At 35.6% G+C, this 13,499-nt stretch overlaps 1 protein-coding gene across 2 annotated transcripts; it reads right to left on the reverse strand.

Moving 5' to 3' along the window:
• Window positions 1–11,143, reverse strand: LOC128986803 (DNA repair protein complementing XP-C cells homolog). 2 transcript variants are annotated; one of them, XM_054407328.1, is made up of 7 exons: window positions 11,026–11,143; window positions 6,333–8,341; window positions 5,788–6,029; window positions 3,434–3,659; window positions 1,199–1,367; window positions 653–807; window positions 1–360 (listed from the first exon to the last, which is right to left on the reverse strand). In XM_054407328.1, the coding sequence occupies exons 2-7, from the start codon at window positions 8,334–8,336 to the stop codon at window positions 166–168; spliced, it is 2,991 nt and encodes a 996-aa protein (XP_054263303.1). In that variant the 5' UTR covers window positions 8,337–8,341; window positions 11,026–11,143; the 3' UTR covers window positions 1–165. The 2 variants fall into 2 exon arrangements, with proteins under 2 accessions (XP_054263303.1, XP_054263305.1); XM_054407330.1 differs by having other exon boundaries at window positions 143–344.
• Window positions 11,144–13,499: the final 2,356 nt, after the last annotated feature.

Genomic DNA, 13,499 nt, shown 5'->3' on the forward strand with positions numbered 1-13,499 from the left:
CTGAATTAATTACATAATATTCTAACAATACAATTTTTGGTTTAGGCAACAACAAATTGAATTAAAAATACTGTATGGATATATAAGCTTTTAAAAACTGTTTGGAACAAAAAATATTCCTTACATTATTTTTAATTCAAACATGAATTATTCTCATGTACTTAACTATGATTTAGATGTACCAGGTTTTGTGGACAATTTCTTTTTCTTCTTCTTTTCTGAAGTATTCTCGACCTCTCCAAAGTCGTATCTAGCTTTGAGCCTCTCCCTGATGAGCAATCCTTTTATAAGTCGTTTCCAGTTGCCATAAACTCTCTGTTCAATCTTTTCCCGAGCTCTCTTAGCTGACTCATCAACATCCTGTGAAAAAGAAGTATTTTACTTGAGAAACGACAAACAAAAATTGAGCTCAGTTGGGAGGCACTAACAAACCTGTATCCATAGACTTCTTCTCTTATGTAAATCTGAGCTTAATTGCAGCTGCCGTAGTTTATTATCACAAAGAATATTTCAAAACAGAACATAAATAATAGGGGCCTTGAAATCAGCAATAAAAAAAGTGCACACAAAAATAATGTTACTTTAGATATATAGGTAGAAACAGATGTTTGTTAAGAAGGCCTTTAAAAAAAAAACAATTTTACTCAAGTACCTTATTCCATGCGTCCAGCAGGATATCTTTGAACTCTTCGCAGACAATGAAACCGTCCAACACTGGGTGACTTCCCCCTCCACTGAACTCCCAACCCACCACAGCCGGAGCACAGTCGATGTCTAGCTTGCGAGCAACTCTCCCTAGTCCAGGCACTGTCAGACAAAACATGGCTTTAGGCAGGATCTACCTTATACTCAAGTTGTATGTTAGGACCTACTCAAGTACATACAAGAATATTATGCGTAGTTAATAACACAGCATGGCACAAACACATTTATAGCACGGTGTAGAAACTGGCGACCGACCATGCTGTGCATGTATGCTAGATGTATTTGTGTCATGTAGGGAGCCTGTCCTGTCTTTGTACTCAACTGCTGACGCAACAACGCTTTAGTTAAGTACACCACTACCACCTGGCACCTGACCATGGAGTAATCTTCGAAATGGCCGTTAGTGCAGTAATACCTTGGAATTTTGAAGAAGGTAAGGACTAATTATACTTTTACACGCAATCTGCCACAGTCAAGTATCAGCTTAGTTTACCTTGCAAATGTACAGTTCCTGGTGGCAACATACAGGGCTTGTAGAGCTCAACATTGCCATACTCATTTCTTGGCACTTTACCATCCACTGCCGGGGGAGGGATGTAGTCTTCGACCTGCCAGTAGCCAAACAGTGGGAGGGGGAGGTCGTTGAGCCTTGCCCCACTTAACTGTAGAAGAAACAGTAACACATTAGATTAGATTTCTACACCAGCACGGTGACAAACCGGGGAGTGTACATTATTTTGTTGAAGTGTCGGAATGCCGATTGTATGAGATGACAGATTTGCTTATCAGCTGGTTTTTTAGCTAGATATGAGTTAGGAACTTTTAGCTTGATGATCAAGGACAATTGGGTCCACTTTCATATCTTCAAAAAGTTTATTTTTTTTTTTTTGATCCAATCGGGGATTTTTTGATTACCAAGCAAGCACTATATCCACTCAGCGACCTAGCTATATAACGATACAATGGGTTCTCACTTTTCAGCAGCACAGTGATGTGCGCAAAGTAAATTTGAGGTGAGAAAATTAAATTAATGTACTCAGGACCAGACCAACAGGGCCCAAATTTTGTTGGCATACTTTGTATGAAATTACAAGTTTTTTTATTTGGCTAAACTAAACAATAGTTTTGAATGATACTTTATGAATTACAAAGTATGCAGATTATAGTTAGAATTAGATTTGACCTCATTACCTTAGTGATAGAAACATTGATAAGAACTGCTTATGATATATTTCTCTTAACATAAAAACAAATAGTTTTTTGTATTAGTTTAAACCACATTTAATTTTTAAAACAAACTTGAACCCAGTTAAATTAATGACAAACATGGTACATTACTAAATCAAGTTTAAGTAGAGAGGATTACCGTATTACCGTATGAGTACAAGAATTGCCATATAGGGAAGTCAAAACCTATAGAGACGGACAGCAATTTTGCTGGCCCACGAAATATGTTGATCCTGTGTTAGTTGTCCTGAAGAAGGAAAACAAAGGGAGAGGGTTAATAGGAGGAGGGAGGTTGTGCATAAAAGTAATCTGTTTGTATCAACAAGTTTTCTATACCAAATTTCATGCAAAACGGAAAATAATGCTCTAGGACAGGTTGAAGAATTTAAAGTTAAATTACTGAATTACTTTGTCCAAAAATTGTCTTAATATAGTCTGAAAAACTAAAAGGTAGCAAAAAGAGAAAAACTAGAGGTGGGCCGATACCGATACTCGATACCAAAATACCAAGATACTTGCCTGTTTTGGGTTCAATACCGATACTGACACTGAACGCTTACGAATCGGTGCGGATTTAAGTAAGTTCAGAGCGGGTAAATTGCCGTCACGAATCCTAGCTGTTTGCCTACTTAGTAGAGACAACTTTATTGGATAGTTTTCAACTCCAGGGATAATATTTGTTTTGGTTGATCACCACTGCGAGCGCTAGTGGCCTTGTCACTTTGATAAACACGACCTCATTGGCTAGTTTTCCATCCAGAGACGATGTTCGGCCAATCACGAGTAATGTTATAGCGACGTGGATACTTGGTTTGGATTGAAACTTGGATTGTTGTTGAACGCCGTACCGAGTACTTGTGTCTTTACTAACTTATTAGAACCTTACTCATTGGCTGGTTTTGGATCGAAGGATGACAATAAACCAACCACGGTTAGCGTTTTAGAGATGCAGTAGTCCTGTTATATGTACGATTGCGGTGTGTTGCAGTTACAGTGTATGTCAAATGATCCATCCGTATGTTGACTGTTGAGGTTATTGTTATTTCACATTGGTTCTAATTTAATTTCTTTTGATTATAGTTAATGAATTATATAGTTTTTTATTTAATATGAGTAAGCGTAAAAGTGATGTGTGGGCCTTTTTAAATATTTTATTTGATTCCAGCTGTTATTACGATAGGTATCGGAAGTATCGGTATCGATAGGTATCGAGAGTACTTTGGTGGTACCGGTATCACTATCGACAATTTTTGGTATCGGCCCATCTCTAGAAAAAACAATATTTTGTATAGTTTGTTCAACTTGTTGCTTTTGAGCCAAAATACAATGGTCCAACTCTTTTAGAGCCAAAACGCTTTTTAAAAGCCTATGAAACATAGTTTTATTTTTATTTTTCGGCAAACGATTCTAGAATATATTAAACTCATAGATAAAACTCATCATTATAGTGGCATCCTATTTCCAAAAAACTCATTAAGTTATTTCTATCTTGGAACTGTACCTTGTCATATTTAGGCCTGGCTTTGACAATCTTGTAAGGTTCTTCACCTCGTCGCACTAGTTTAGCCTCCTTGATCCAAGTCTCCCGAGTGTGAAGCTCTACCACGCAGCCCCGAGAGTAGACAGGCTCGTCCTTGATGAACCCCAGTGGAGGGGCGTCTGGGGGGTAGATGGCCTGGAACTTGAGCAAATGTCGCTTCAACGCAAACAGTGGGTGGTTCTTGAAACTGCAAAGGATACAGTGCAAACTAAATGAATATGAGGTAAATGGGTATGAGGTAATCCAGGACGTCTAAAGATGATGTACGTCTAATGATGATTAATGAACTAAACTTAACAGTAATCCCCTCAAAACTGAGAGCAACTTGTCTTCAGGTTTTAAAATATTGGAAATAAGAATCATTTACAGTCTAACCTTGATATAACGAACCTCGATACAACGAATTCCTTGATATAACGAATTTTTTTAAATCCCCTAGAACTCTCCATAAGACACAATGAATATTTTACCTCTACATAACGAACAAACCATAACAACGACCTTGATTTAACGAATTTTTCGTGATTTCGGCTAAAATATGACACCTCAATATAGCGAATTTATCATTGTCAGAACCTCTACATTGCGAATTTCACCTCTGCATAACGAATTGTCTACGTCTTTCCCTCAATATAACAAATCCCCCAACCCATTATTGTTTTTGAAAAATCTGTTTCTTTATCAAATGAAATGGAAAGGTGACGTCATCGCTTGCGCTAACATTAATCTGCTCCGTTTTACACATCTCTGTCTGCTGTCGCTGCGCGCGCTAACTTTAACTTTTCTTTCTATCATGCTTAGTTTTGTTAAAATTTTAAGTTGAACAGAGCGACCAAATCTCAGTTTTATGGCGCGGCTCGGTGAGTAGCGCTGCTCGCAAGCTGTAGTGCAGTACAGTATCGCATAGCTAATAATTAATTAATGTAGGCCAACTGAACTATTTCAAGCAGGTTAATATGCCTTTTGGTTATCCACAAGAATATTACTTTTGTATCAAATACTGCACGACTTAATGTCTTCATAATTAAATACCGTACAGCCTAAAACAAAAATGCCTGTAGTTTTGGTTTAGTTACTACCTAATTTTGCTGTAGTTTATTATGAATTTGAAGTATGTGTTTTATTTACACGTTATTATGTAGTAATATGAGAAATAAAAATATAACTTCATTCATTCTGTTATTGCGCAACCATTAATAACTAATCCATCGATAATATTCTTGCAATAGACAATCAAAAGGGGGGCTACCGGAAACTTTTAATTTAGCGCTCATCAACCAATAGTGGCGTGGCGACCACCATCTTGATTGAATTAGGTGGAATTAGCAAATAACTAAAATTAGCGACAACATGTATAATTAGCGTGCAGATGTTCTTCTGTGATGGCTGGTTTTTGTGACAGTGTTTTTACATCAGATATCGATATTTCAGAAATAGCTGAAACTGTTTGTATTTGTGGAATACATTTGAAGGAAATAGTATCAATAATTATTTTGAGAATGAGCAATATTTTTGTTAAATATCTACACAAAAGTAAAAAAAGACAAAAATACTACTGTAATTATAGAAAATGTCAATCCTTTCTTGAATAAAATAATTTTATTTATTGCTTTTGATAATTTTTACTTTGTATAGTAAACGTCATCATATTCTAATGATAAAACAATGGCTTACATAGAAGCTGTAACTGAATAACATTTTAGATAGGATTTCAATTTTAAGTGTTTAACAATTAATAAATCATAGAGTAAATACGTAGAAGAGACGGAAGAAAACTACAATTATACGCCTAATACTTATAAACGTTCAATCATGTTCAAGTTCAATGTACTGTAAAAGGTTTTAATAAATATTGTATTACATTCTTATATTGACACGAAAGCCTCGTATAATTATTTACTTCTTTTCCTACACATCAGATATAAAACATCTAAATTAATAGATAATTTGCGTGCTTGTTCCAATCCTCCGCGACGTGAGCGCGAGCGTTGACTGGTGTGGTGTAGCGTAGCTTAGCCATCCAGCCATCCCATGCGGTGTTGCCACTTCGAACGCCGCGGCCTGTAGTTAAAGGAGGCCGTGGTAACTGTGGATAACGTTCAACATGTTTTTCTCTTAAAACCAACGAACGGTTAAGATTGACAACGAACATACATGGAAAAGTAAGTATTGTATACATCATTACAGTTTACAGAACACATAGTTGAATTGTGAGGAAATGGAAGGTACTGGAGGTAATGGTTCTCACTTGAAAACTTATTTGTAAACATTTCTTTGCATAAACTGAAAACCGTAAAGCTTGAAGATGTACTCACTCTGCTATTGATGACGGGAGTGGTTTATCATGAAGCTGTTTGTCCAGGTCGTAATCCTCTTCACGCTCCCGAGCGTTGTTTGGGGGTTTGTAAGGAGCCATAGTCTCACTCCACCATGCGTCGTCTGCACGTTGCCTACGTGTGACTGTAAGCCATTGAGGTGCGTAGCGACGTGTCACGTCTTTAATGGTGCCGTCATTGTTCCAAGCCAGTACATACCTTACAGGCTGAGTAGCCTTTTTCTGTAATCGTGATACAAAGTTTTAGATTAGTAAATTGAATGAATTAAAAACAAATATTCAAGCAAGAACATAAAAGTGTATCTTATTTTTGTTTGGTTGCATAATTTTACATTACAGAGTTGTTAATATTTCAGCTATCAGATGTCTATGGATTGTAATAAAAATGTTTTCTTAAATTATAAAATGTGTTTACAATATCGATTTAATAACTAAACCAAACTAACCACAACCGAGCAAGGCTCGGTCCCCCAGTACTCTAGTTTATCAGTGTTATAATTCCAAATATAGCAATGCAGTACTCACATACAATTGGGTGATGCAGTGAACTTTTCCTTTGTGCAAATCCACACTGATCCATTTTTCTTCTTCTTCAACAAATACTTCAGCCCAGTAATCGTATCCAATTTTATTTAATGTGGTATTTTCTTCTTCGTCTGTAGACAATACCCTACGATCTTTTGTTTTTGATGTAGATGGTTTTGATGGTTCAAAGTCTTTATCATTCCTAATTTTCTTATTTCCACTTTTTTTTATTGAACTTTCCTGGGAACTATTTTGAGATTTGACTTTTGTTACTCGAGGTTTTTGAAACACCTCATCATCACTACTTGAGTTTTGTTCTCGGAGGTGTACATTAGAAGACTTCCTATTGCGCTTTGATCTATTTGATGGAGTCTTTTCATTATTTTGTTTGGTAAAATAAGCAGACTTTGTTGTTGATGACATACCTTTCTCAGGTTTTGATTTGATGCTGTTCTTGTCTTTGGAAATTACTTTGTGGGGTGAAAAACTTGATGACTTTTTTCCTATACTTTTTCTTAATTCCGTCAATGGTAAGTCATCAGACGAACTAAAGTATGGTGACTTAATTTCTTCTTTTCCTTCAGATTTTTTTTTCTTATCCCCTTTTGCAGTTGTGGTATTTTTTGGTGCTGTACCACCCGAACGGTTAATAGACTGGTTAGTTTTGTTCGATGTGATATTTTTATCTTTACTTGAGGCTTCCTCTTTAGGTTTATTACTCAGTGAGCACAAATCAGTAACTGGAGGGCGTAATGGAACTGACCTTAAATTTATCACAAGTCTGACATTAATTCCTAAAGATCGTAGTAAACATACAAAAACTAAAACTAAATCTCTGTGAGACGATGTTTTTTTAGAATTTATAATTATTTCCAAAACCTCTCCAAGGTCCGCATCCGACCTCATTTTCAGATCTTGGCTCTTTTCTATGATCACTTTGCCAACAAACCATTCAACTAATTTCTCTAAATATCGTAAATCCATATGTTTTTTGGGGTAGCAATGATTTGAGGGAATTAAGGATAGTGCAAGAGCCATTAAAAGTTCATTGTTTACACAACGATTTAAATAAATTCCATGTGCTATCCAACAAAGAGTATGGACTTTATGCATAAAAATCTGATTCTCTTTCCTAATTAGGTTTATTCTTCTTTTCAAAGCAGCTTCTACATCTACTCCTTTCTTCTTTCTTATTTGATTCATGTTTGGAAGTTCAATTGTTACTTGTACACCGTCTTTTGGCACAGAATAGTTTTCTTCAATTTTTATTTCTTCATTGCCTACACCACTCTCTGAATCATCTGAATCATCTTGTGCAACCGCACCCTGACCTTCTGCAATTGCCAGAAGATCAGATATTCCAAGTTCTTCTCCAATTGATTTTAAATCAGGCTTATTACCTATAATTGGTTTTTTATTTGTTTTGGATGTTTTACGATTTAATTTCTTTTTTCCTAAAGGTGAAACAGATTTGCCTTCATTTTTGCGTTCTCCATCTTCTAGTTCCCTTTTCGTACTCTTAATGAGTTCTTGAGACTTTATTATTTGAGAAAAGTCATAAAATTCTTGATCTCCTGTCTTCTTTTCAACATCTGAATCGTCACTCAATGTAGAGACTGCTGAGTTTGTAAAACTAGGTTTATTTTCACTAATAGACGGTTTATTGCTCTTTTTAAGAGTTTCAAAACTTCCTAAATCGTCTAAAGATATGGGAGCTTTCATGAATTCATCAGAACTACTTCCATCACTATCAGATTCCTCTTCTTTCATGGTGTTTATTGATTTATTTTCAAAAGATGAATCTTGACTGTTACTGTTTTCAGGTCTTTTATTTTCATTCATATCAAAAGTGGGGTTTAACTCAGAACCACTATCATTTTCTGTATTGAAATACTTGCTTTTTTTACTTAATTCAAGTTTTGGTTTTTTCTTTTCACCGTCAGGAGGTTCGTCTTTGGATGATTTTGGTGAAAAGCGTTTGACGCCCTTTCTTGTTTTCACCATTTTTTCTGCAAATAAAATGAAGGTTTTTAACACCTAAGAAACACCAAACCTTGGAATTTAAAAAAAGTAAGGGTTATGTTTTAGGGGAGAGTAGTTGGAGTGACATTAACTAGAAGTAATCCAGCAGGGCAAGCCTAATTTTTCACTGGACTCTTAGATAACGCACAACAACAAGTATGATGGCATGGCAAAAGAATGGGTGGCTAGCTATTTACTGCTGTCCTGGGCCCTTTTCTTTGTATCCTTTTTACTAATTACTTTCCTGGTTTTATAAATGACAACAACATTAAAACCATTATGTACACAGATGACACAAAAGTACTTTTAAGAAATGACACTGCACAAGAACTACATTCAGATATTCTATTATCAACAGACAAAGCCCAACGATATTGCCTAAAAAATGACTTGGTTATAAACCCTTCTAAGACGGTACAGATTAATTTTAATAGAAGAATGGAGTAACTTACATACCTGAAACCCCTGATATTTTAGTAAAAACAAAATTTAACTCCTGGGTATTACTATTGATGCTGATCTCTCTTAGACAAATAATTTAAACAACTTAAAAAAGAAGCTTTCATCAGGATCCGTGTGGTGAAAAGGGATGAAATGGACTGCAAGCAGCTAAGGCAGTGACTATGAGAGGAAATGCACTAAAACAGGGACTGCCAGACTGGCTGGTGGCAGGGCCGATTTACCAAATAGGAACGGTAAATTGGCTTTTTTGGGGGGCACCAAAAATTTGGAAAATAAAAAATAATTCCGATAATCCTTCGCGGCCATGTAGACATCGTAATCGTCTCCCGCGTTTGTGACAAGATTCTTACTACTTTTTTCCACGGTTTAAAAAAAGACATAATTATCACCTTCCACGATCAAGGCCATCAAATCAAATCAAATCATCAAATCAAAATATCCTTTATTCATTTAAGTACATTGTACAGGAATAGAGTCAGATCTTACAAAATAAAATGTTTTACATTTAAGAACTAATAATAAGACAGAATATTTATTTTATTTGTTTCTCCCAAAACTCTTCAAGGGAATAAGGGGCAATTTTAAACAAATACTGTTTCAGACAATTTTTAAACTTTTTTGTATTTAAATATTTATATGAACATATCCCGCGGTCGTGAGGAGATTATTATCGTCTACCGCGAATGAGGCATAATTCTAACCTTGTCCCGCGATTGTGTGGCCATTATGATCGTCTTGTGCTATCGTGATAAAAATTCTGATCACCCCTCGCGGCCGTGAAGACATCATTATATTGTCCCCCGCTGTAGTTTAGGCATAGTAATTGCCTCCCGCAATAGCGGCAAAATTGTAATCATCTCCCGCGGACATATGGAGATAATCGTCTTCCGCGAATTAGGCAAAATTCTGATCTTTTCCTGCAGTCATGTGGGCATTAACATCGTCTTGAGCGATCGCGGCATAATTGTGATCATCACTTGCTTTCGTGTAGAAATCATTATTGTATCTCCCACAGTCCTATATAGACATCAAAATCGTCTCCCGCGGTCATGAATACATGGTAATCGACTCCCGCGATTGCGGCAAAATTTTGATCATGTCCCGCAGTTGCGTAGAGATTGTCTTCATCTTCCGCAATCGCGGCAAAATTCTTGCTGTTTCCTGCGGTCGTGTGGACATTATTGTCGTATTCCGTGATAGTGGCAATATTCTGATCATATCTCGCGGCTCTGTAGATATCATCATCGTGTTCTGCGATCGTGGAAAATTATGATCATCCCTCGCGGCCGTGTGTAGACATATTATCATCTGATATGTTACACACTTGCAAGACAGTAGTCAAAATAATTTAGTTAGTTAATAATTTCTGTTACGGTTCACTCTCAGTTGCATCCGCAATTTCCCAGACAACCTGTCAGTCATTTGGTTTCAGTTACTCTTCCGCCACTTTATTTACAGTGTTGTTACAATCAAAAATGTTTAATTAAAGCACGATATTCTATCAAATTTTCATCGTCCGTCTTGTATATTTTTACAAACATTCCTTAAAATATAAACTCCATCATTTAAATAAAAAAGTACTATTTTCTAACCTCAAACACACCCGTCAGGCTTCCGAACAATCCAAAAATATCGGTGAAAAGAAATCTATAATCGACTGACAGACGCCGGCAGTGACTGACGGCACTGTTTTGTAATGGTTGAGTGTAGATAGGGCAATAGAAAATCCATTGAAGAATGTTTTTGTTAACTGCAACGCCTGAAGTGACTGGTTTATCACATGACGTAACTGATGTGTGGGAATCAACCTTTAGTCAACAAAAACTGTTGCAGAGAAATCAGCAAAATGCATGTAAATATACTGAGTCCGTTGAATTATTGGCAAAACTTTGATGCCTGACTCCATCGCATTATTGAACAGTAATTATCGATAACCAAACCCTAACTTAAACCTAAGTTAAGAATCCATAATACAATGTAGACGAATATCAGTTTTGCCATATCATTATTAAAACAAAAAAAATATTACGATCTATGTTACCTCTATCCTTAGGATTTGAGAACAACAAAATTCAAATTAGATAGGCCTATGTGACAAAGAAAAACCTACCCGTAAAAAGGTAACCTAATGATTGCAGGGTTAGTGATCAATAACATATTTATCATATTTTTACTACAATTAAAATTGAAGGATGTAAAAGTAACTTACCTTAATAAATTAGGCCTAGACACTAAAAAGTGGTGGTCGCTAAATCAATCACTAACAAGACAACAAAACGTGAGATTGAGGTTATGCAACCAACCAATCGAAAACAATAACATTCATGAAAGGAACGACTCGAACCTCGAACGAAACGAAACGAAAGCGGCCAAACGCCAAAGCAGGCTTACAGTCTTATCTCCCGGGAACCCGGGAAAAACTCTTTTATCCTGACATAGAGTATGTTATTTATATTATTGTTGTACTCCTACATAAACGGTTATCAAAATTATTGTGTAGCGTCTATTTTAAATTTTAATCTTTCTTGTGCTGTACGTAATTACATGAAAAATGTTTTAATATAAGATTTAGTTTTTAAAATTAATTGTATCAGAAAAAATGTAACGTAAGAATGCACGAGATCCACGTCACACAAAAAGCAATTCCTTAAGTATTGAGTTGGGTAAAATGTTTTGTACTTGAAGTTGTCCTGAAGAATGTATTACTTTTTATGCTGCAATGGGAACAATAATCAACATGACGTAATAAATGGCCAAGGACCCCAGACACGGGCCAGCCTTTAACTCCAGGCTACAGCCATTGAAGTGGAATGTCACAAGTAGTTTTTTTACAGCTGTCACAAGTAGTTTTTTTTTACAGCTGGTTTGTTTCGATGCAGCGCAGCTAATGGTATTTTTTTGTAGAATACGAAAGCTTGTTTGCTGGGCTAATGAAAATATTGACTCCACAGTCCACATTAAATAAATGTACAAAATGTAGATTTTCAATTCATATTGTTTTGGTTTCCAATTATATTTGTTTATTTTCAATATTTTAATAAATGTATTTTAATACATTTCAATTTAAATAAATAATATGCGAATAATTGAACTGGTGTCACCTGTCCGACGGGATGTTATGGGACGCCTCTGGCTCTTATTTTGAACTACAGGATCAGTTATGAAAACAAAAACCGAAAAACCCCTGGAACACAGTTAAGTGTGCTGTAGGAAAATGTGGGATTTATGGGCCATCTTTCTTTGAAGAAAACACATCTGTTAATTATTCTGCACGATGAACATGATAAAAGACGTTTTCATTCCAGAACTTCAAGGGTAGAAAATCGACAAAAAGAACATGGTTTCAACAAGGGGCCAATGCCCCTGCTGCTTACATGGCCAATGCCTCTCTATGGCAGCAGTTTGAGTTTTATTTCCAAGACATATGACCATGGTTTGGTGATGTTTTGTTGCCACCACGTTCACCGGACTTGTCAATGAGTGACATTTCCCTGTGAAGTATCTGAAATGAAATGAAATGATTTATTGTCGTTAAAACTATGTACAAAGTTCATGACAATCGTCAAAAGAAAAAGAAAACAATCAAGATGGCTCTGGCAACTAAAATATCTAAAACTGTAAACCAAAATACTCTTCATGTTTATACAGGCAAGCCTGGGTTAGAGTAGTTTTTAAAACATGTTTGAATTTTAAAACACACAGGTTTTTGATGGATGCAGGCAAAAAATTGTACATTTTAACACCTTGGTACTCAAAACTATTTTGAGTGGCTGTATACTTATGCCTTAGTTTAGACAGATTGTCTTTAGATCTAGTACAATAGTTGTGAACATCAGATATCTTTTCAAAGTGAGAAATGTTTTCTTTTACAAACAACAAACTTGCCAAAACATACAAGGATGGAAATGTGAGAATGTTAAGACCCACGAAAAGGGGCTTACAATGTGTTCTTCTATTCACACTACAAATTAACCTCACCGCCTTCTTTTGTAAAGTAAAAAGCAACCTGTTAGCATAAGAACTGTTGGCCCACAGTAAGGTACCATAGGACAAATAACTATGAATGTGAAGACACATGTTTGCAAAGAAAAATCACGTAAGTACTCACGAAGAATTAAAAGCTACAATCAGAAGCCAAATTGAATTTAACTAATCAATGAATAGTTACTTGAACAAAGAGGAAATTTTTAAGCAAGGAACAGAAAATGTGTGTCTGTTTCAATAGCATCAGTTTTAGTGATGCAATTTTCAAAACTTAATAAATAGGGTATTTTATTTTGTAAATGGCACAACTTTTCTTTCATTCCTATGTTAATAAAACTGTTCTATGTTTAAACCTTTAAAATGAATATGAATTTAAAATTAATCCGTTTCCTGTGAACAGTGTGGACCACCATAAGGAGGGGGGGGGGGTTATAGGATAAAAATTTTGGTTTCTCATTTTTTTACTATAAAACATGACGTATAACCACATACAATAGAATATGTAATGGTTCACTCTACAGACTGTGGTATAACTAACTTTATGTGTAGTTATATTTACAAAGCAGAGCGATTGTTTTTACAATAAACGGAACATTTTCTGTTGTAAATACATATAGTGCAGGAAAAAAGTGTAAAATTTAGTCTAATAGTGGAATTTTAATTTATCAGGCTGAAAATTGGTGGAGATGTTGTACATAC

This window comes from Macrosteles quadrilineatus, unplaced genomic scaffold, assembly GCF_028750875.1.
Source record: "Macrosteles quadrilineatus isolate MER2022 unplaced genomic scaffold, UCM_ALF_1.0 Scaffold_2__2_contigs__length_208266976, whole genome shotgun sequence".
Taxonomy (NCBI): domain Eukaryota; kingdom Metazoa; phylum Arthropoda; class Insecta; order Hemiptera; family Cicadellidae; genus Macrosteles; species Macrosteles quadrilineatus.